Source organism: Battus philenor, unplaced genomic scaffold (assembly GCF_028537555.1).
Source record: "Battus philenor isolate CCGP_79_NKW_IND1 unplaced genomic scaffold, ilBatPhil1.0.hap1 SCAF_23, whole genome shotgun sequence".
Lineage (NCBI taxonomy): Eukaryota > Metazoa > Arthropoda > Insecta > Lepidoptera > Papilionidae > Battus > Battus philenor.
Window position 1 is genome coordinate 6,455,072 of NW_027181686.1, and position 23,816 is coordinate 6,478,887.

The 23,816-nt window shown below is 32.5% G+C and overlaps 1 protein-coding gene across 4 annotated transcripts in view; it reads left to right on the forward strand.

Annotated features, from left to right (window-relative positions):
• Positions 1 to 21,608, forward strand: part of Rph (Rabphilin) — a 33,066-nt gene extending 11,458 nt beyond the window's left edge. The window contains exons 2-9 of one of the 4 annotated variants that reach the window (XM_068767460.1): positions 5,987 to 6,135; positions 7,334 to 7,478; positions 9,454 to 9,631; positions 13,783 to 13,911; positions 16,275 to 16,623; positions 17,526 to 17,670; positions 18,709 to 18,942; positions 21,099 to 21,608. In XM_068767460.1, coding sequence (XP_068623561.1) covers positions 5,987 to 6,135; positions 7,334 to 7,478; positions 9,454 to 9,631; positions 13,783 to 13,911; positions 16,275 to 16,623; positions 17,526 to 17,670; positions 18,709 to 18,942; positions 21,099 to 21,396 — 1,627 coding nt within the window. In that variant the 3' untranslated portion in view covers positions 21,397 to 21,608. The remainder of the gene's footprint in view (positions 1 to 5,986; positions 6,136 to 7,333; positions 7,479 to 9,453; positions 9,632 to 13,782; positions 13,912 to 16,274; positions 16,624 to 17,525; positions 17,671 to 18,708; positions 18,943 to 21,098) is intronic. The other 3 variants (XM_068767462.1, XM_068767461.1, XM_068767463.1) reach the window with 3 other exon arrangements.
• The last annotated feature ends 2,208 nt before the right edge of the window (positions 21,609 to 23,816 follow it).

Here is a 23,816-nt window from a genome sequence, read left to right on the forward strand (position 1 = left end):
TCACAGCGGCTCTTTTAAATATTGAACGTCTAATGATTTGATTTATTATGTATGTATTACTTGATGCCACAATTCAAACTTCATTAATAATAAAATAACACAACAACAGTCAATAATCGAATTACAAGCTCTTAACATGAGTTAACCGAACGGAAGACGCACATTGGAAAACAAATAAAATCATGAAATAAAGTGAACAATTAGTGTAATAAAGTAAAAGCTTTCTATTTTGAAGCTTTTTAGTAATAAAGTGGAGAACCGTAAATTTTAATATTACCAGCTGCCAATGTCTCTGGATGTATCTAAACTGTGTATAGAATCTTATGTGTAATGGTTGAGAAAGGTTTTGTTTTGTATAATAATAATGTTGCCCGGTCATCTAATGTAGATTAAAAGAGATTTATAAACACAGCTTAACGATCTATGAATATTCAGCGTCCTTCATGATCAATTGAGCTTAAATGCCTCGCATATTTTAAGTATATATACAAGATTTACATTAGCAAGTGCGTGTTCGAATATAGCATTAAAAGACATTTTGTCAATAGATATGATCGGCAAACACATGATATGACATTTTTGGGACGAACCACAGCCTTTATACACGTATCTGTCGATAAAATTATGTTATTGGATTTTTTTAATATCAATTTCGACGTCGTTTCAGCCCATATACGCCCACTACAAGGCATATTCTTCCTTGAAAAATATCTATGTAGGGATATACCATAATTGCCGTGTTTGACAGACGAGCTGGCGATCATAGTGTATTATGTCCCGCAGAGGACGCTTCTGCCTATCCTCTAGAACCTTGTTTGTAAGCAGTAACAATTCCTTATAATTAATGCAAAGTGGAAACTATATAAGATTGTATCCCGGGAACCGAACCTGCACCCTACGATCGTAAGCTTCAGTCCTCTACCGAAGATCTACCACCGCTCATATCAATTTCTTATTACTGTTACTTAATTATATATTTAAGTTCATAAGTTGCATCAATGTTATAAAAAATAGATTATTAATAAATGTCGTAAAAATGTATTCGGTCTTGTGCCTTCGGTCACATACTGCCATGCACCATCGGTAAAAGTTCATGATACCATGCACGTATAATGTAAGTGTAAAAACTGTGATGCTTTACAACGAGTAATGAAAGACATATGTTATTACAATTTTGCGAGGTAAATATTTTTCTGTAATTTAGCTGTAATTTCTACAGAACTTTGCATCTTCGTTGACTGTCTTTCAACCATACAACATTATATTAGAATATCCATAAAAATAATAAACTAAAATTCTCTCTCGATATGTCAATAATATTTAAACATCTAAACTGTAAAGAGTTAAACTCGCTTTGAAAAAAGCTTAAGGGTAATCCACCGATAAGCGCTCAGATTCAAAAATGAATGAACAAAGAACTTTCTTTTCATGAGTCCGGATGTTTTGTACCATCACAGTGTACGTTAATTAAAAATTTTAGAAAAGATTTTAATAATTATTGATGCCTTACATTATCTCAATGTGAAATAAAAAAAGTAATTAATTAAAGTATTTTTTAACATCTCGTACAAAATTCCGTGATGCTTTTAAAGTCTGCAACCAGTGTGTTTGTAATCCAATGTTAATAATTATGAAACTTTACATTGCAGCAATGTTAAATTCAAAAGATAAAAATGTAGATAAAGTATTTTTAACTTCTCGTCCAATAAGCCTCAGTGTCGACGAAAGTCTACCACCGGTGATGACTTACGGCACTGAATCTTGGTCTCTCACTCTGGGCGTCATGGGCAAGCACATAATCTTTAAACGAATCATGGTGAGGGATATGAGGGCTCAGGTTTATCAGGTAGAGTTTCGTAGACGAACAAAAGCACGAAAACCAAGGGCAGTGGATCGGCAAGTAGAAATGGTAGTGACCTGACCATTTAAAGCGCAGGGCTATAAGTTTCTGGAGTGGAGCTATAAGGCCAAGTACCAGCAAGTGGAAGCGTCCACCCACAAGGTGAAACTTGACCTTGTCAATATCGTCGGATAAAAGAATAGATGCAGGCCACTTCCAACCGGGTCTATTGGCACGCAGTAACAAGTAGTCCCGTATACGAAGGTATAAGAGCTGACTATGAAGCAGAGATGATGGAAAATGTCACCGCCTGCAGCATAGCATCCCTCAAGGGAGACGATGGGTACCATCACATTTTTCTGCGGTTTTGCAATAATGTAGTGGGAAATGTAACAAAACGGAACAAAACAGAGATAGGTAAAAAAATATGTAAATAATAATACAGACGAAAACCACAGAGATAAGTATAATAAGAAAAGATTTTAACAGTACATGAGCTAGTATTGTATAAAAAGGTTTTTAAACAATGGAAAATTAAATAAAAAAAATAAATATAAAATGTAAATGTAAAATTGCGGAGTGTGGCAAAGGATGAAATTAGAAGCATAAATGCCATGTGAAAATATGCCGCGAGAATGAAAGATAATATGGAAAACGAAAGAGGAAAAATTTAAATGAATTGTGGAGGATGAGGAAGAGAGGGTGAAAATAAAGAAAAGAAATGAAAAAATATTTTAAAAATTTATCCCTGTCCCAAAATAAGATAGAGGAACGAACAAAAAGGTTCTATTGAAAATCTTTGTTTGTTTGTTTTAGACCAATTCCAGAATGTCTCTTTTCTCAAACCACTTGTAAACCACTTGTTTTGCATTTTTTTTATTTCTGACAACAAATTTTCATAAAATACTATGCGATTATACAACTATTTTTTCTGAAACAAATATTTTTTAAATATGTATTATGATCACAAAAAATTTTAATGTAAGACGATAAACTTTTTTTTTATATCTCAAATTTTGGTTTTTGGTCTTTTTGTTGAATAGCGTGAAGTTTGTTAAAACTCTTCAATTCACCCATACGTTTCTTTAGTTAATTAATCAATGATTACCTCTGATCTAATATTGAAATTAAGATGTATTTAATAAATATTATTTAATAAATTATTTAATTAGATTAATTAATAAAGATGCATTCAAATACAATTATGCGTTTGTGCATATTATAAAATTATTATCCGTATAAATATTGTAATCTATCTCAAATAATGTACACGACAAGTATTAATTGTTCTTCTTCTGACTATATAGTATACTCCAGGTTAGGCAAAGAATTCGTAAGCTTTTAAATCTCACACCCCGAGCAAACACAAATCGTTCGTTTCTCGGTCGTTTCAGTCCCAATAGATCGCTTCCTGGTTTAAAATTACTACCGTATTATATCCAGATAATGCAAAAATTTTAACTTAAGGTATGGCCTGCCTTTTCTGCAAAAATAATCATTGGGCACTACTTTTTCGAAGATTCTCGCTGCTGCTCTATTCTGTTAAGTATGTGAAAATGGGACGGGAGTTCTTGGAACCAATGCTACTGGAATTGACTGTCTACATCCCTAACAAATGATTTCAGCAAGATGGAGCCTCTTATCACACATCCAACAAGTACTTGCCGTGGTTCAAAGCAATGTTTCCAGAAAAGCTGTCCAGATCTATTTCCAGCAGATTTTATGGGGTTATTAAATAGTCGTGTCTACATCCCTAAACCAAATACGCTACGTCAACAGAAAAAAAAACCGTGGAGAGATGTCGGAGATCCCGCGATCGTTTACCCGACGAGTTCTAAAGATTTTAGCACCCGCATAAATATGCAAAAATCAGATGATGTAATTAAAAGAAATTACAACGAATTACCATTTCTACAGATGCATAAATTATATATTTATTAATATTTTTAGATAATTTTTTTAAATGTTTTCTAATTCAAGGCCCTCAGTTTTATTTTTTGTAAGATTACCTTTTATAAGACCAAAAACTACTTTTTTATTTTATTAACAGTGAAAACGTTTCACGTAATAAGGGTTTACACATTTATAAAAGTAATATACGGACAGTAAAAAGTTTTCACTCAAAGACTTACAATTAGTTACATAAATATTATTACGGTTAATATATACGATTTAAGATTTATGTTATAACAACATATAGAATAGATTTCAAAGGAAGAATGTATAAACTGCCAATGAATGTTTCACTTATGATTTCTTTATAATTATAATCTTTTATATGTCTCTGAATAAAGGTGTAAAAATGTCCAGAACAGAAGTTTAAATCGCATTGTTATAAATACAATTTTTTAAACTAATACTATAATTTTATTTTACATATTATATTACTTCATTAGTTTTACATTTTCACAAGTACACTTAAATTTCATACGATGTCTGAAGATAAGTCATTGACATTAAATTATACATTTGCAAGAAGTAAAGTACATCTCTATAGTTTTTTATTTCCAATTATTATTTAGAGAAAGACACGACTTGTAATTGAAAATAAAGTTTTCATAGCAAATTTCAATTAACCTATCTATGTAGAAAGATCTTTCAGTTGTAATTTGAGTCATAAGGTATGCTTCCCATATAGATTTATAATAGGACTAGTTGTAAACGCTTATATCAATCATTGTCCGAAGATATTAACAAGGCCTTCTATCCACCGTGTGGGTGGACGTCGTACGTTCCGCTTGACGACCCGTAATCTCAATTCGAGAACCTTGATCCCAACGGCCATCCGTTCTTTTAAATAAACTTTTACATATATTTTACATGTACAATAAAGAGTATAAAAAAATAAAAACTACACCACCTCCTGGCATTTGTTTAATTATATCATCTTGTACACGTGCCTGTATGTCCGGACACTGTTTTAAAAATACCCTGCCATTATATTTATTTTTAGTCACATGTGAACAAGTGGGATATTGATTAAAACATCATATCGTATCTGTCGGTAGAGATAAAATGCAGCGCTGGTAACATATCGATAATCGATGTAATCGTGTTCGGCGAACCTGAAAATCCTTTCGCTAGTTTCACAAACTGAATGCGTGATAGGTAGCAACGATCGTAATTTCCCTCTCTCGTATCGGTTTAAAGCCTTTAGTTCTACCCTTATATCTGTAGCATTCCTCATTCAGAAGTGAGGAGATCCGTAGACAAACGAAAGTATCCAACATAGCTCACACGAATAGCAAATTGAAGTGAAAATGGGCGAGCTCACAACAAATGGCTGCTATGGCCATGTTTATCAATCAGTTTACTTCCAAGAAAACTAAACTGTAAAATAATGTAATTAATTACTAGTTATACTTTTGAATGTTTGAATTGAATGTCACGCCATAAATTGAAAACGACCAATTTCATTTGCCTTTTTTAAAGTTTCCTAATACGTTGTACCAGGTATGCCAAAATTTCATAGAATATAAAAATTACAATTCACTTTGAACTTCACGCGTTTGACGGTTCATGCGCTGCTAATTTATATTGTCGTTCAATTGCAGCATCTGTCAATAATTTTGATTACCATTTTAATTTTTTTATCTCACATTTAATGAATAAATAAAGTGATCACTAAGTAGACGCGGCGTGGATAAGCCTCTCACTGTATGAACCAATGACGTGGTTAAAGTCGCTGAATGTCGGCAGCGCAAGTCCGATTATCGTGGCGATCTTTAGCGGGAGACCTATGCGTTGCAGTGGGCGTCTATCGGTGAAAAAGAAAAAGAAGAAAGTAATCACTCCAAGCTATTTTTTATGTTTAAGTTTTTTATGCAGCACAATCGGGACAGCATAGCTTAAAATAAAAACTTACTTCCTTGTAATATGTCCAATTTAAGGAGATCTTTTCAAGATTACAGAATCATCTTATTCAACATAATTTTAGCAACATTGTATCTTGTTGCAGCTCTTCTATTGTGAACCTAAATTACCAATTCTTATAAAAATATATGGAGTCCGATGTCCAACTATGGACTTCCTGTGACTAATATTATAATGATATTGATGACTGGTCCTCTCGGAAATCTATGGTTGAGGCCTATTTCCGGCAAGAAAAAAGTGACTGGGTGAATAATAATAAAGTTTTGTACGAAGCAGGCTCCGTACGGGATGGAGCACCGCCAGGAGTGAGCCGCCTCTGACTGCCTCAGAGAGGGAAGCAATTGCCGCTGTCGTCAAGAGGGCAGAGAAAGTTGACGAGGTAGAAGCTAGGCGTGTTGGGAGACTCGTTGCGAGACTCGAAGGTATGTTCACTAGTTATTTTATTAGCTTAACTCTTTAAATACATCATTAATGTAATGAATTTAAAATTGTATTTTAGAGCAGCAGTAGAGGACTGAAATTTGCAATTATAGTTCGCGGTTTCGTTTTCTTGGCATACAATCCTATGTAATTCACACTTTCTGCATTAATTATATAGGATAACCACCGCACACTAAAAGGCTTCCAGAGGATGAACAGCGGCGTTCTCTGCATATAATACCAGAATGCGATGGCCAAACCGCCCGCCAAGCGTGGTAATTATATCATGTCCTACCATGGATATCTTTGGACATCTAGAGGCTGAAATGACGACGTCAAATTAAAAAAAAATATTTACAAATTGTAATGTCTCATCATTTTTTTTACAAATGAATGTGCGCCTGAGTCATATTATTTACACATTAATTAAAGTTAATTAAAGTTTCATATTCACCTATGGAATAATCGGTCACTTCTTTATCACACTTTTTATTTTATAATTCTACTATTAAAAAGTCATTTTTAACTCTCTCTTCTTTATAGTGATATTTAGTTTTTGTCGTAACGACTTTTTTCTTAACATTGAAAAATATTTAGAAAAAAATTTCGTGCATAAACATTTTCAATATCTCTTTTTGAAACCTCTCACTTTGATGCATATCAAAAACATTTCCCTAGGCTAAAATTAATATACATGTTCGCTAAAATTTTAATTTTTAAAATTAGACTTTTCCCTACCTGGGCACTTTTCCCTGCCACTTTCAGGTAAAGAAAACCAAATAATAATAAGCAAAAGTAACAAGAATACGACAATTACTGTACATGTAATTTCTTATTTAATTAAAATAGTCACTTAACTTTTTTATTAATATATCTTCACGATAAATAATCGATTTTAAAGTTTATTGTAATCAAAATGTATATGAGAGAAATAATTCAGTTAGCATCGATAATAATGTTCCATAAGACAAACATTGTTGTTAAAGCTAACATTATAATAAAAGCGTGCAATTTACTTAGTAACTACCTTGTTTTAATAAAGACGAAAGTGCTCGAGGCGTTTGCAAGAGAGCAAATGGGAAATGGGGACGTAAAATAAATTTAATATAATTTTGATGTATATTGTGTAATACACTATACTGTATGTTTGTTTGTATGTTTGTACTATATATTTTATGTGTAAAGATTTTTGTTTAATAGGGATGCGTCGATCTGCACAAGGTCCTGCTCCTCGGGCCTGTTTGCTCTGCGGGGAAACGTCGAGGCTCCTGGCTCCGTTAAGAACTTGTTCAATTTGCCGCAACTCTGCCTGTCCTAAATGTGTCATAGACACTCCCCTACACCGGTGAGTAAGACAGCTTTAGTTTGTAAAATGCATTATATAATTTCCTTATATTATTTACTTACAATTGGGGCTATTCGCAGAAGCTAGGGTTGGGTAATCAATCAAAAAAACTATCACTTGCAAACTACTACAATAATATTTGAAATACAAAACAAGGACACAATTATATTTAAAAAAAAAAAAAAAACACTGAGCATAGCCCTCTCCATTATTCTTTGGGTGACCTTGAGACTTCTTTGAGTCTAAATATAAGCGATCAGGTCGCGATGTAGATAATTATAAGAACTAATTAACAAATATTCTTGTCGAACATCTAATTAGCAATGGAATAATATTTCAAAATAAGTTATTGCATTAACTATAGCCTTTTCTGACACAAAAATAACGGTTCCATATGCATTCTTACGTTTTATTAAAATTTTGTCCATCGTAAAATTCTTGATATTCGTCAAACAGCGATGTAACTAATAATATGTTCTGCGGTATTGCATGAATGCTCCCATATCAGAATATTGCATGCCATTGAGCTAACAATCTTAAACGTAACAATGCAATATCGTGTGCCTCATATCGTTCTATGAATTCTGGTTAACAGAAATAATATTTTCGTATCAAATTAAAGTTAAAAGAAATGTTCTGCAAATCGTATTATTCAAAGGTAAACGCAGTAAAAATCATTTGCTATTTATTAAAAATCTTTCTCCCAAGGATAAGATAAATACAATGTAATGTCTACAATAATGTAGGATATTAACCACGGTATGTAAATTCAAATAATATGAGAGCAAAACAATAAAAAAATTGCAAAACAAAATAATAAAAATAATGTGTTAAAGTAATTTAGTCCGACAAATAAAATGTAAATAATTTATTATGATTTGAGAAGTATAAACTAAAAGAAAACTTTCGGCAAGTAATATTATGAACACACAGGTCTACATATGTATGTGATAATCTTGTATATGTACGTAAGAATTGAAGCAAATTTTGGATATGAAACGTATTTAAGTTTAACACTAAAAATAAAAATAAGCTTATACCTTTCTTAATATACAAAAATATCTTTCTCTTTGCTTCATAAAAAAGTAAGCGGTTCGTGTCGCGAAAAAAACTCTTTTTACCGTGTAAAGGATTTTTAAATGATAATAAATCTTGGGAACAAATTGCTTCGACTACTGTTTTGGAGATACTTTTGAAAGTAATAATAAAAATATCCGCATGCGTTTCTTCGTTTTTGACCAATAAGTGCGGCCACATTCACATACATCGACACACATGCGGATCCAAGACGTGGTCGCTTACGATCGGCCTCAAAAGAACGCTCAAGATCACTAAGAGAGCAATGGAGAGAGTTATACATGGAGTTTTGCTACGAGGTCGAATCAGAAATGAGGAGATCCACAGAGGAACTAAGGTTACCAATATAGGCCAAAGTATTGTTCTTCTGAAATGAGAAAGAGCGGAGCACGTCGCTTGTGCAACTGATGGCCTTTGGAGTCGAAAGCTTCTCGAGTGGTGACCACTAGCTGATAGACGTCGTGTGGGCAACAGATGGACTGACGACATAGTTAGGGCCATAGGAAGTTGCTAGATGCGGGGGCGCAAAACCGAGCGTCGTGACGATCTTTGTGGGTGGCCAATACCTTGCAGTGGGAGTTTAACGGCTGAAAAGAAAAAGATATCTACTTTGCTGCCAACGATTTTATTTAAAGAAGGATGCCCTTATCTCAATCCGATTCTAATTTGACGATGAATAAATAAACAACAGTTATACGATACAATTTCATTTAGTTTAGGAAATTGAAACAGATATACCACAATATAACACAACAAAATATGTATGTATATTAATATTTATTTACATTCTTTTCAATGTTCGAAGAGTGTAACATTAAATTTATTTTTTTATTTATCATTTGTACTTCTGTTAACAAGAATATGAAACCTAAATGCTAAACAATATTATTTGGAACAGATCCCCAATATACTCCAGAGACCAGTACATGTGTAACCTTTGCGCGGAAACGAGAGAGATGTGGAAGAAATCAGGCGCATGGTTCTACAAGTCTCTACCGAAATATATCCTACCAGAGCGGAAGGTGACAGGACGTTACAATGACACGGAACTCGCAAGGTCCTTGCAAGCTAGACAGGTAATATTGATTTAATCAAAATATTTCCGCTTAGCACATAGTTTTTTTTTTTAAACTTTCAAGTTGTTGATAGTAGATAGCACACGAAAGCATTCGGCTTAATATTTATGTTATCTGTATTAAAACATCGAATAAAAAAAACATATAATAAAGTTAAATATTGGAGATGTGAAAAGAGGACAGGCATCTGTTTGGAATGACCCTAGGAAACGGAGTATATCAATTTAAGTACATAATTAGTATTTAATAGAAAACGATATATTAAAATCCTATTTGATAATTAAATTTAACTATGCTTTAAGGTATATGAAAAATTCATTTAAAAACGGTTTTAAATACTACATCTTCTTCCCTACGTCTACTACGACAAGAAACGTGGACCCAATTTCCTCTCACAGCGTTTCTTTATACACATTTCATTGTGTAAGCGTCAGTTCTTAACGTTTCCTCTTCCGTTCCTCTTCATATAATTCAATGTTAATTTAAATACAGATGAATATGCAAAAGAACTTAGTTCTATTAATGCTAAAGTGAGAGTACGCATCCATTTAACCTTTTCTTAATAGCAGGCATATCCAAAAAGCTCTATATAAAAACGTGATATACTTAAATATAGCATGAAATTAAACTTCGAAGTAAATGGGTTGTATATGCTTTCAAAGTAAAACAAAACTTTTAATTAGATTTCTGTTCATATCTGGCATTATTTTCTTGAATGTCAAGGTTTTATGTTATTAAAAAAATAGTTTTTAATGGTAAGAAACTGCTGTTGTCTAATAATGATTTCGTATTTGTCGAATGAATGTAATCAAATTTACCAGTGAAAGTGTATTGTGTACGCCTTGCTATGAAATGAAAGCCATGTTCATTATTTTATAAAACGAAAAAGATATAAATCCTTTATTTATGAGTGATAATTACACGCAAGTAATGAAAACAAATTTTATTCATGTTACGCGTTCTGTTTTATCCACTAAATGGTTTTAATGACGTAATATAATACCACTACTATATTCGATTCTCAATTTCCTGAAAAAACACATATATAGATATACTCTCTGATTTACCGATAAAATAACAGATTCAAAATAATTTCACTATCTAACACGGTGGATGAAATCTAGACTGGGTGTCGTCAAACCAAAACACATTTTAGCGGCATTTTTAAAAAGTTTATTTATGTCTATATGTATATGTATATATATATATATATATATATATATATATATATATATATATATATATATATATATAATTCTTAATAACGTTTTATACTGTTTTTTATACAGCAATAAAATGATACATTTCTCACTTTTTGACTACTTTTCCGGCTCTATCAAATTACTTTAAGAGCGCAGGCTATATGATAATATTAAAAACCTACTTTAAAGTCAAATGTAAGCACTTAAAATTACCCCTACTTTCCAAGAAAATTGGAGAACATTTTCACTTCAGAGAAATATTTAATAAAGGCTGTCATTTGAATATTTTAAAATAAATGTTATGACATATATGATATAAGTTTTATTTAACTTATCATTCATATATTATGCTTATTTAATGTTCAAACATAGTAAAATAAAAGACAATATAAACGAATAAATATTACTATAGCAGTTATTATAGCAGATATAGCGATATTGTTATCGCAGATCATTAGCAGTTACAGTTGTTAATTTTAGTTTTGTTGTATTTTGCTGGTTTAGATAATATAGAGATAGAGTTTGATTTATACTAAACAGTCGACTAAATAGATGCTCTTATTATTAATCTTCATATAGATATTTTCACAGTTGGGACAGAAGTCACTATTCTGACAGAGGGTGAGTGGGCGAGCTAGGCGGAGGCCTTAATGTTTATTAGCAAGTATTTGTAGTCGCTGTCTCCCACAGAGATAACTAGTTAAGTGAACAGTTACCGTCGTTAAAAACTTCTTTGTTTCAAGTCCGGACGCGACTCTTTACGTACTATACAACTTTATTGATTGATATCTCAATACTCAGCTGACCGGTAACAGCCAGTAAAATTCCATTAAGGTCAACATTTTATTATAACTGTTCATAAATATTCTGGAACTGAAACATCTTTATCAGTACATTTCAGTATTGTATGTACCATCTATTAGACTTCGTAAAGTGTCTCACTCATTCGTAGATCAATGTATATATACAATTTTATAACAAACTGCTAAAGGACGCGTCAAAATTATTTCTGTATAAGTTCAATAAATCTATTGAGCACAGTCTCTGCCAAAAGACACATTACTCTATTTTAGAGTAAGATCTTGATAAATATGTTTGGAAATTAATTGTTCTAAATTCAATAAGAAAAATTATTAAAACAATCTTAAAAAAAAATGTCACACTCAACTGAATTTCTTGTTAGTTTTTGTTAATAGTTGGAGCGTTACGAATTAATGTAAATTTAATTTAAAGCTGAAGATTTAAAAAAAAAATTATTATCTTCATATCGATGTTATTAACTCGTATTATAAAATTACTTTGACTTATTTAAATATGTAAAACGATTTGAAACTATTACAAAGAAGCAGATTTGCAAAATTAGTAGATACGTTTATATGGGGAGAAGCTAATAGATTTCATATTATATTTTGACCTTATTTGAGTATTAAATCAAATAAATATAAAAGCACCCGAAAGAAAATATCAGGAGTGGATAGAAATGTCAATGTCAAGTTACGACTGTTTTATAGCCAAAAAAGCATAATAAATTTAGATGTTTTTCTAACGTTTGCATCCTATTTAAATTTCGATAACACGTCAAAGTTAAAATATTTTCTTCGAGTGAGTACAAAAGTAGATAGTAGAAAAAAACATTAAATTACCAATCACATCTCAATGATCTCCTTTTCTTAAATAATTGTCTACTAAACCAGCATAGAAATTGTGTAAGAAAGTACCACAGGAAGAATCAAAATATTTTATCAATATAAATAAATAACAATATCTGTTTTAATGGGATATCGTTAACTCGCAACGAACCTTTTCCGGTGTCTTTAAACCAATTTGATTCACGGTGTAACTACTAAAAGGTCCATTTTACATATATTTACAGTTTTATCAAACAATTTTGTTATCCCATCATTATTAACTTATCTCCTGTTTGCATCACAAAACTCGTATAATAAGTGTATTTTCCTCGTGGATTTCCCCTATTTATATCTACACTGTGATATTTACAGTGATGTGTTCAGTTCGTAATCAGTTTCGCATACATATGCGTTTTGTTGATATTTAACTATTTTTATAATTACGTATGTAATTTTTTTCACTAAGACACTTTTTCTAATAAATTTAATTAACTACGAGAATGCTGGTAATACGCATTTTTCTAAAACACTGAGATAATCTATCATCTGTTTTTGATAGATTAAATGTTGTAATTCTTTTATATGGTTTCATGGCATAGGGTTGAAATCTTCAAGATCATACGCATAAAAAATAAAGTGCCACAAGATATCTTAGACCTCCCTTTTCTTAGCTTTGAATCAAAAATTAAAAGAATATTATTAATAAAATCTTCCACATTAAAGAGTTTTTAGATGATCGAAATGTGTGGAACTTGCTTTTTTCACTCATTTACATGGTTGATATTATATATATATAATGTAAACATGACAAAAATTTGTTAAATTTGCTTTAAAAGAGCAAGGATTGAGTTTCTGGCCGGCTCTTCTCAACAGATTAACGTACCGAGGCGATAGTAACTTACTAACAAGAATGTTAAACCAATCGACGGTTCAAAAGCGCGTGTTGATTGTGTGACACAGAGGTTGTGTGAAATTTCAACCCACAATGACCTCTTATGGTCGTCATATGCGCGCGCGTCTTATAGAACTAATTTCTGAGGACATAACAATCCATCTAACGCAAGAGTATTAATTTTTATAAATCTTATCCAGTTAAAATTAATATTATTAATATGTTTGAAAGATGTTAGAATAGGTATATCACAATATATAGATATAAAACATTAATAAGTCCTGATTTGCGAAGCCCAGTTATTTCTCTACGAAACTTTCAAACTGAGATACTCCACTGGCGCCGTTAATTTTAATTAAATATATGGCTTCTAAAATAAAGCACTATGGACTTACGTATTGTTCTTTTATTCCTTGTTTTTCTTAACAGGATGCTGGAAATAGCAGTAACGAGGGTAAAACCGACTCCGAGCCCGGCTCACCGCTGAGCATACACCCTCCTACGTTCTCAAGGCAACCAAGTAACAACGACAGTCGTAAATCAATCACATCTTCTCATGTAAGTCTGCACTTTACAGAGTTTATATTTTTTTTATTCAAAGACATCGTCAATTAAATCCAGCCAACGTTTTTAAAACAAGAATACTTTATATCGTGCATTTAGTGATGTTCTCTTTTCTAAGAAATCTTCTTTGTAAAATAAGCTCCTGCCTATTACATAGTTCTAAAAATTTATTTACAATATTTTCTTCTTATTCACAACAAAAATGTTGTGCACGTCTTTCATTAACACATACACTAGTTTTAAGATATGCTTTAAAGTTTTTAACCGTGTTTATGTTTACATTGTTGATATGCCTTAAAAATAAAATAAATTAATAAAAAATAAAGTACCATCGATATAGATATTTCTTCCCTTAAGCATTAGTGAATAAAAAGTATAGCGTTTAGTAGGCATCGTAGCAAATCATTCATTGGTGGCAGTAAAATGTTGGATATACATACATAGATATTTAAGATATGCAATGCAAGGCGATGTAGAATTTGGTTATTTTTTGAAGACTGGCTGATATCGAAATATAACTCTACCGAAACTGATGTACCTCACCTTAGGTAAGCTATACAGGAGGGGGCGAGAGTAAACATCGGTTGCTCCACAGACAGACAGTCAGTCACTATTCTGTTGGTAGCTTTTATCGAATTATAAAAATTTTGTTAGAAGCATTATTGTTTGCATGTTTGATGAACCAATGTGTGTCGGTATTATGTAAGGGTGCGAGAATGAGTAGTTCATTTGTGAAAGAAAAGAAGAATTTTCTCAACGTTTTATTTATTTATTTAAAAAGTATGTCTATTATATAGACATATTCTATTTACAATTATTATATGTCCTTATTAACTAGTATTTACATCTATTACATGGACAGACAAAATTACGTAAGTCATAAGTCAACAAGCGCTATTAAAGTTGCAATTTCATGGAGGATAGGAATTAAAATTATAATAATCATTATTTTTTGCTTAAAATGATAGTCAAAATTAAAAATTCTAAACATTAATAGTAAAATTAAGATTGTCATTAAAATTACAATGCCGATTACAATTTCTAAAGTCTATTAATGTCTTCCGTACAAAAATAAATGTCAAGAAAGTAAATTCAAAAATAAGACATACATGTTTTCACCATAAAATCGGAAATGTGCTTTCAATTATACACTCCATTTGATATGTTGTACAGTGACGCACGTATGACGTACTGACGCGACAGACACATCATCTGCGTTCGGGTGTCTGTAGATCTTTCTTTCCGTACAGTTTTCGTCCAATTCATATAGCTATAATACTTATATTTACCGCGTGTTATTTTTTCTTTCTTCGAAAAATTTTCGGCAAAAAGTTTATATATATTTATATTTATAATGTATATGTAGTCGATCCTCAAATATAGTCACTGGCACAAAAGATATATTTTAAAGTAAATTAGAATTTATTTTTATGCATTCGATTTTTGAATTTTTTTTTATCACTATGATATTAAAAAATAATGTACTATTTGTAAATTTTCTCCAAAGAAATGGGCGCTTAAATGAATAATACACATAAAAATGTGTCGACAAATGTATTGCTAAGTGTAAAACTCAAAAATGGCTCTAATAATTCGGCATTAATAGAAAATTTTGGACAAATACCAATTAACCTTTATAAAGTGAACACTTTAAAATATGTTACATTAACTTGCTTTTCCCTATTGAAATGTGACAGGGTAATAACTTTGTAAAAAGTCTGCAGAGACAGATAGTAACCGAAAATTCATTTGAAAATGTTACTGTTACTGACGCCATTGAAAGAGCGGACTAGCTAAATTACTATAAAATGTCCTAGGTCTACAGCGTTCAGACCTTTTAAGATTTTAGACTTTTTGCCAATCACCCTATATATAGTACCATTTTTTACATATTTACTATATGGATCGGGGGGGGAGGGGGGGTCAAGCTGCGGCTAGCGAACCGGCTCTGAAAAAATATTTGTGGCTTAATAAATTTACCCGAGTTCATTTTACATTTTGTATTCCTTTAATTTTTTTTAAAAATGACTTTTTTTTGTAATATCTTTAAGACGTTTTTCGATATAAGCAAAACAAAAAAATATGCTAAAGAGATTTTAATGTACTATAAAGAGAAATTGAATGTGTTGAATTTTCAAAATTTGAATACAATACTCATATTCTTTACTTTTATATATTTGTTTTCAATATATATTATTGCTGTAAAAATAATAGTACCATTTTCGTATAGCTTTTAAATACGTATTTAATTGAGACATGCGAAGTTTGAAAAATGGCTAGGATTTGCAAGAAACTTCGCCGGCTTATAAATCTAAAAAGGTACATCAAAAAGTAATTTTGAGGTATTACAATTGAAGGACGCACATCACGACTGGAGCGAAACTGATATACTGTCTCATGGCGTCAGCGGCCTCAGTCTGCACAGGACTGAAAGCCTCACACAACGCTCGTTGGCGGGCCTCAAACGGACGAGCAGTAAAGGAAGTAACTACAGCCTACGCAGTGTGAGGAAAGAGATTCCAAAACCTTCCCAACCGGACAAACCCACAATACCGGACGCAGGGTTCGGAACTTTAGAGATTAAACTGGCATATGACAATAGCACGTCTTCTCTGGCCGTGACAGTCTTGAGAGCCCGAGGCCTAATTGGAATGGATATGACCGGACTATCCGATCCATTTTGTAGATTAGAAATATTACCCCGAGGTATGTAACAATATTCTTAATATAAGAGCTGAATGAGTTGAACAACCATTTTCTATTTAATTTTCATAATAACTGTTTCATAATGAACAGATAATTACGTTTTTTTTTCACACTTTTGTGCTATTTTTACGGGTGCCTAAAAATCTGAAAACAATTCCTAACAGTGTTACTAACCTTAAAATAGTGTAATGTTTTTTTTCTCTAGAACATGATATCTAGAAATGAAACTAATAGAAACACTTATTAGACGAATTGCAATTTCGGAGCTTCTCTTTTCTATATATTTAGCATTAATATGCGAAGTACGCAGTGCAGGTTGCAGGGCTGCATAGTTGCAGCGCTGTTATTTATTTTAATTATTATTATTATTAAAGTAAAAATAAATGTTCTTATAGACAGCGTTTTAGAATATCTTTTACTGAAGACAAAGTTTTTTATCATATAAAAGCATAACAACCATTATCTACCATTAATGATATGTATATTGTCTAGTTACACAATGTGTAGTTTTTTTCTTCCACGTCCACTACGAGACAGAGGCCTCCTCCAAAGATATCTATGGGAGATATAACATGATCGCCACGCTCGGCAAGTGGATTGGCGATCGCAGTGTAGTATTATGGTTCGCAGCGGACGCTTTTGCCCGTCTTTTGGAAAAGTGTTGAGCAGTGGCAATCCTATATATTTAACGCACAAAGTGTGAATTATATAAGATTTTATCCCGGAGATCGAACCCGCGACCTGCGTTCCCCGCTAAGCTACCAATGCTCAAATGTTATATTTTTAGATATATATTGTATAGTATCATATTGTCATTTTATCAATAACTAATATAATGTTTTTATTCAATTTGGTAATGAAATAGCCGTCAAATTGCATGTTTAATTTAAACAATCTTTCAGAAGGGACTTACTCTAACAGGCTCCGAACGAAAACAGTTCATAAAACTAAAAATCCGGAATACAATGAAACGTTACACTTTTTCGGCATCACCGAGTCGGATCTGGCCGCGAAGTCATTGGAGATCGTTCTATTTGACGACGACAGGTAATTCCTCCGATTTTTTTAATATATTGTATGTGTGTCTGAAATATATTGTATACCTGCTGTCTCAGCCGACTTTGTGCTATTAAAAATAATATTACTATTTTTTTTAGGTTATATCGTAAAACACTTCTTTATTGGCATCAGTATTTAAGAGCCAGAAACAGATGTGGTTGGTATGGGAAAACATGTGTTGTTTTATTGACACAAAAGTAGAAAGAACCTTTCTCGTACTTTCACTAATATATCTGCAAAAAAAAATTGCTTATCCAGACATTTTCGAGTTATGCGCTTAGTACGTTTGTGATTCATTTTTACTCACATAAATGATCATAAGATTGTTAAGTATACCATTATAATGCCTTTTATTAGGGGCATGTTTGTTCCTAAAATAAATAAATAAAGATACATCGACAACGTAGCAGATCGTAAATGATTACCACCATCACATATATACACAACTACGTTGTAATCGCATATTTTTCACAACAAATAAACTTTTGTTTTAAAGTTCCCATATCGTATCGGTACAAAACGAAGCAACGATTTTATCTTTATAAAAAAACAAATGCACAGCATAATACATCTTATCCAAGTATACACGCTATGAGCCAACAACATTTTGACAGTCGTTGGAAGTTCGTTGCTTGACTTAGACCTTTCGCATAGATTTCCAACAGTATCTGTAGAAAGCAGCCTGCATCCAACACCATCCAAGAACGTTTCAAGGACGTGTCGACCTTGTAGGTAAACATCCTACGCTGCCCTTGTTAGTCCGTGGTATCTACTCAAGAACCTTGATACCTGCCATCCGTTGTGCGCGCCACGTGGATTGCTCACTGCCATAATAGAATAAAGATTGCTTCGAAAATTAAAATGAATTTTAACGAATTAAATCGCGCGATATTTTCAGGTCGTCTCCTATTAGTTTAATTTCATGAGTACTATTCGCATAAATCTAAGAAATCATATCACCCCTTTTTCTAAATGGGCGCTTAAATTTTAAATAAGAATAGAAAGTCTAATGGCAATGTACTCTAGGTACGGGTGCGATGAAATGGGTTCAGCCACAGTGTCGCTGAGGGATTGTGCAAAATCCCCCAATCAGATGAGACTAGCTCTGTCTGGAGCCAACGGCACCGAGCCCACTGGACCCAGGGTTCTCCTGGGCCTATGCTACAATACGAAGAAGCGAGCACTTGTCGTGACCATCTGTAGAGCTGCTGAACTTCCTCCACAAGACAGCAATGGGTATTCCGACCCGTTTGTTAAATTGTAAGTAAATTTTCTTTCTCAATATATCATAATTTCCCAAAACACGGGCTCTGGCTAGTTTAGAAACCTCTGGAAATTTTTACATTAATATTTCTTAATTTTTTGGTTAATATACCATTTGGCTCACTTCAAACTTTTTCGAAAGATGTTTTGTGTTTCCCTAACGCGTCAAGCCTCGATTGATGCCAAGATCGCTCAATTTTTTAAAAAAAACCTTCAGAAACTACTCATTTTGTTCCGCAACGACTGTATTGGCCTAATTTGGCTCCGTGCGACTTTTGACAATTCAGTAAACTCAAAAGGCCACTATGGGGTCGCCGTTTTGACACGATTGAGAAGATTAAAATCGAATAGAAGAAGATCTTGAAGGCTTTAACAGGAAAAAGACTATTCAAACTGTTTCGTGGGCTGGAAAAAGCGTTGGCAAATGTTCGTATATCGATTGAATCAATCAATTGATTTGGAAGAATAAATAAAAAATTACGTTTTATTAACAAATTAACTTTACTTTTTGATCACAGTATTATGTTTTCTAGAGTAGTTACTTTAGTTAATAGTATCGATAGTAATGTATTAGGTTTGTGATACCTGTTTGATATAAATAAATAAGTGAAGAACTTTAAATGTTCAGATTTTAAATTCTCTATAAATTTATGAAATGGAATGCCGAAAATTTATAAGCTAAAATAAAGTAAAATTACAATGAAAATCAGAATGAATCAACGCTAAAGACAAAAACCTATCAAAAAGTGATTATAAAGCTTGATAATTAATTATTGTTATATATTATGGATACTGTGAACATGATCACAAGACACGCGTCCAAGTTGTTGTTGAGCATTCTTACATCACAATATCATAGCTTTAAGATAAAGGATGCCTTTATTGGGGACCTCAATCTGTTTTAGTTTCCATTAATTTAGGCTTTTCTGACTTTCTTCCTTTGGGAAGAAGGCCTTTGCCTACACTTCGACGACATGTTATCACTGTAATAAAATGACCACTATATTTTTACTAAATGTGCTACTGTAAAATTGTGATAATATAGATGTTTGCTTATACTTTGCTGTCATGGATTTGATTTTAAATAACGTTACGATATTGTGTATTCGATATCAGTTAGTGCCTAAATCGGTGATAAAATTAAGTCATAAACTTCTTTCGGAAACGCCGTGTAACAACCTGTATGCAACCTATTTCTAACACCAAGCATTACCATGTTCATTTTGGAAAAAAAGACTTGGCTAGTGATTTTCTAATCTATTAAAAATACTATCAAAGTAAAACAATTTTGTATTTTAAAGACACAGTACCATTTCGTAGTTAATGCATGTGTCCTATCTTATCTTGGTATTTTACTGTCGACTTAAATCAACCAGATGCAAATTGGGTAAATTTGATCTAAATTGGTACCGGTAACAATAATGTGAGAAACTAATCATTAAGTTTCATATTCATTAGTTAAAGCATCATTAGTGAAAATACCATTTAGCGAAGTTGATATTAAGTGAGTTGCTGCTAAGTACATATAGATGACAAACTAAAATAAGTTGCAATAGTTTGCGTGGAGCTAATCCGCACATAGACACGTTTCTTGTGTAACAATGTATTCACATAGAATTTCAATTTACAAACTTGTTTCAAAACTGTTGGTCTGTGTAGTCTCTGTAGTAATTAATTTTGTTGCCTCTAACTTGTGCAGTTACAAAACTGGGAATTTATACAATGTAACCAAATGTGTTTGAAACCAGATTTATTTTGAATTTACTTATGTTAAATGTTATTCATAGGATTAGGTTACCATGCCTCAAGGACTCTAAAATTTACACTAAAATGCATAATCCCATACCCCAAAGGCTCTAATATTGACACAAAAAGGCATAAAGTGCCTTCTTTTTATTTATTTATTATCTCACATAGCCTTGATTATTGTTAACATCATGTCAGCTGGCTGGCAGGTGCCCACTGCATTAACTTACCATTATTTAGAAAACCCTTTAATTCTAATATGATATATATTATGATTGTATAGGTGTACAAATAGGCAAACATATTTAAATTAGTCGAAAGTCATGTGAAACTTATGTAAATGTATATTATATTCTGCTGCCGATGTGCCTGATTAAAATAAATTAAAAGATTTGTCATTGTTTTAGGCATCTTGATCCAGATCCATATCACAAAAAGCATAAAACCTCTATAAAATGGCGTAACTTGAATCCAGTTTGGAACGAGGACTTCTTATTTGAAACGCGCCCAACCGAACTTTCTCGACAGAATTTGACATTGACGTTTTGGGACAAAGACTACGGCAAGCCGAACGATTTTCTTGGTAGTCTAATTTTAGGAGCAAGCAGCAAAGGGCGAAGATTGAAACATTGGATGGATTGCATTAAGTTTCCCGACCACAGACACGAACAGTGGCACGCTTTAACTGACACTCAACATTTATAATTTAATTATCATGTATGGGAAACTTAACATAATATGCTTCCCCTAAGTTAGGAGAATTTGATTAAGAAAATTGAAAGCGTACGCAACAATGAAACAAGCGTAAATAAATTAGATTCAAATTCAATCTGCGCCCATTATTTTATTCATATTGACATTTCTTCGAAATAATTCTATAAGTATGCTTTCGAAACCATATCGAATCGTAGCTTACGCAGAATAACATACATGCACAAAATTAATAAAATATATTTTTTAAACGCAAATATTTATTTTTGTTACAAATATAAATGTAATAATTTTGTTCTTATTTAGTATTAAAATGAGCAGAGAAACAGGAAATTTCGCACAATTGATTAATCAGAAAAATATTAATGTTTTAAGTATATTAAATCCATTAATTTTGTAATAATATAATTTAAATAATACTGACAATCTTTAATAAATACTGTAAGGTCTCTTTTTATGCGATTTTGAAAGTATGTCGTTTGTATTTGTAAAGGAAAATTTCTTCAGTCTGGAAAAATCGTGGAACGCTCAAAGTTAAAAATTAATTCGAGAAGGTGATAAACTTTGCAGTAAATTATTTTTTGTGTGTAAAAGTCCAACACTTTTACCGCAAATATCTATTGCAGAGACAGTCTTTTTTGATGGAAAAAGGTGATTTCGAACCACTTCGCAAACAATGCAAACCAGTATTATAATTAGTTTTTACACTTTAATTTTGTTATAAAACGTAATAAAGCGTAACATACCATACCGTCGATAATAGTTATGTCGTAAAATACTTTTACATTCCCAACTTATGGGTTACTAAATGAAACTATATTTATCAATACGTGAAATTGTTAATATTATAATATTTTTATATAAAATAACTTATGCCGTTATATTATTGTTATAGTGTATAGAATAGAATATATACTAAAGTATATGCTTCCGTTTTACCAGTTGTTACAATGATTGATCATATTTTTGTATATAATTGTTTAAATTGTGCCAAATATAATATATAATAAAAATAATTATTAAAAAAAATATTCTTGATGTATTCATGTGAAACTTATATGATTAAATGTAATAAGAGCCTTTGTCTGTGTACTTGAAAATATTTGCCCATTGAAATTGAATATATATTTCATATAGTATAATGTTGTTTCATTATTCTATTATTTATTTCATAGATCTGCTAGATTAAAAATCGGAATAATTATTTAACAATCTAAAAAAAACATGCACATTTACGAGAACGACGTTTCATGATGGAGTCTAAATGCTTTGGCATTTGATTCCATTCCTTTTTTTTACGCATTAAAACGACAAAGACAAGGAGAATATCCCTAACAATCGCTGCGAAACATCTCAACAACAGATGGTAATAAAATGATAAATGTAGATACTGATCAGCGGACTAATTTCTTATTGGTCTCTTTAATAACCTAATCAGGAACAAGACTAAAAAGACGCAGGACATCCACTGTTGAACATAGGTCTCCCCTATAGATTTCCAAAAGAACCCGTTGAAAACTTTTATGAGGTCGTCTTGCCAATCCAAAACCTGAAAGCCTCAGCAACAATCCGTTCTATACGCTCGGTGAGCAACACACTACCAATCCTCTAAGCTATGTTGGTTACCGTTGTTCGATTATGTGTTTTCTCATTTCTTATTTGATCTCGTAGAGAAATGGCAACTCTCTGCATAACTCGTGACCTCATAAGGTTTGAGGTGAGAGACCACGTTTTAGTGTAGTAAGTTATCATAGATAACACACATTGATACTAGCCTTTCGTATTAAGACACTGAGGGAAATAGGAGGAGATGTTTTGTAGGTTCTAAAATGCTGCCCAGCTGAGTTGGGCGTGGCTATTGACCACTTTCTTACGGTTGGACTTCCCAGATTTATTAGCTGTTTTGCTGATAGTACAGGTACAGGTAAACTTTGTATAGTAAAAAGGAGTAAAAGTGAAGTAAGATTATTACCAAAGTATGTTCAAAACAGAATAAAATTAATAGTTCTCGTGAGGACTACACGCACCCGAAATCCTACAGGCCCATCGGACTCTTGCCGATTCTCGGCAAGGTCCTTGAGAAAATGATGGTCCGTAGGATCCGGTGGTACACTGCGCCGTATATCAGTAGCCACCAATACGGCTTCATGCCGCAGAGGTGTACCGAAGACTCCCTGTATGACCTGATCCAGCATCTGCGAACCCGGCTGAAGGAGAAGGAGATCGCGGTGCTGGTATCATTGGACATAGAGGGAGCCTTCGATAACGCCTGGTGGCCTGCTATACGGTGCAGACTGGCAGAGACTCGCTGCCCCGCGAATCTGCGGCGTCTTGTTGACAGCTATTTTAGCGATCGCAAGGTGTCCGTACGGTACGCGGGGGCAGAGTGGGCCAGAGAGACCACCAAGGGGTGC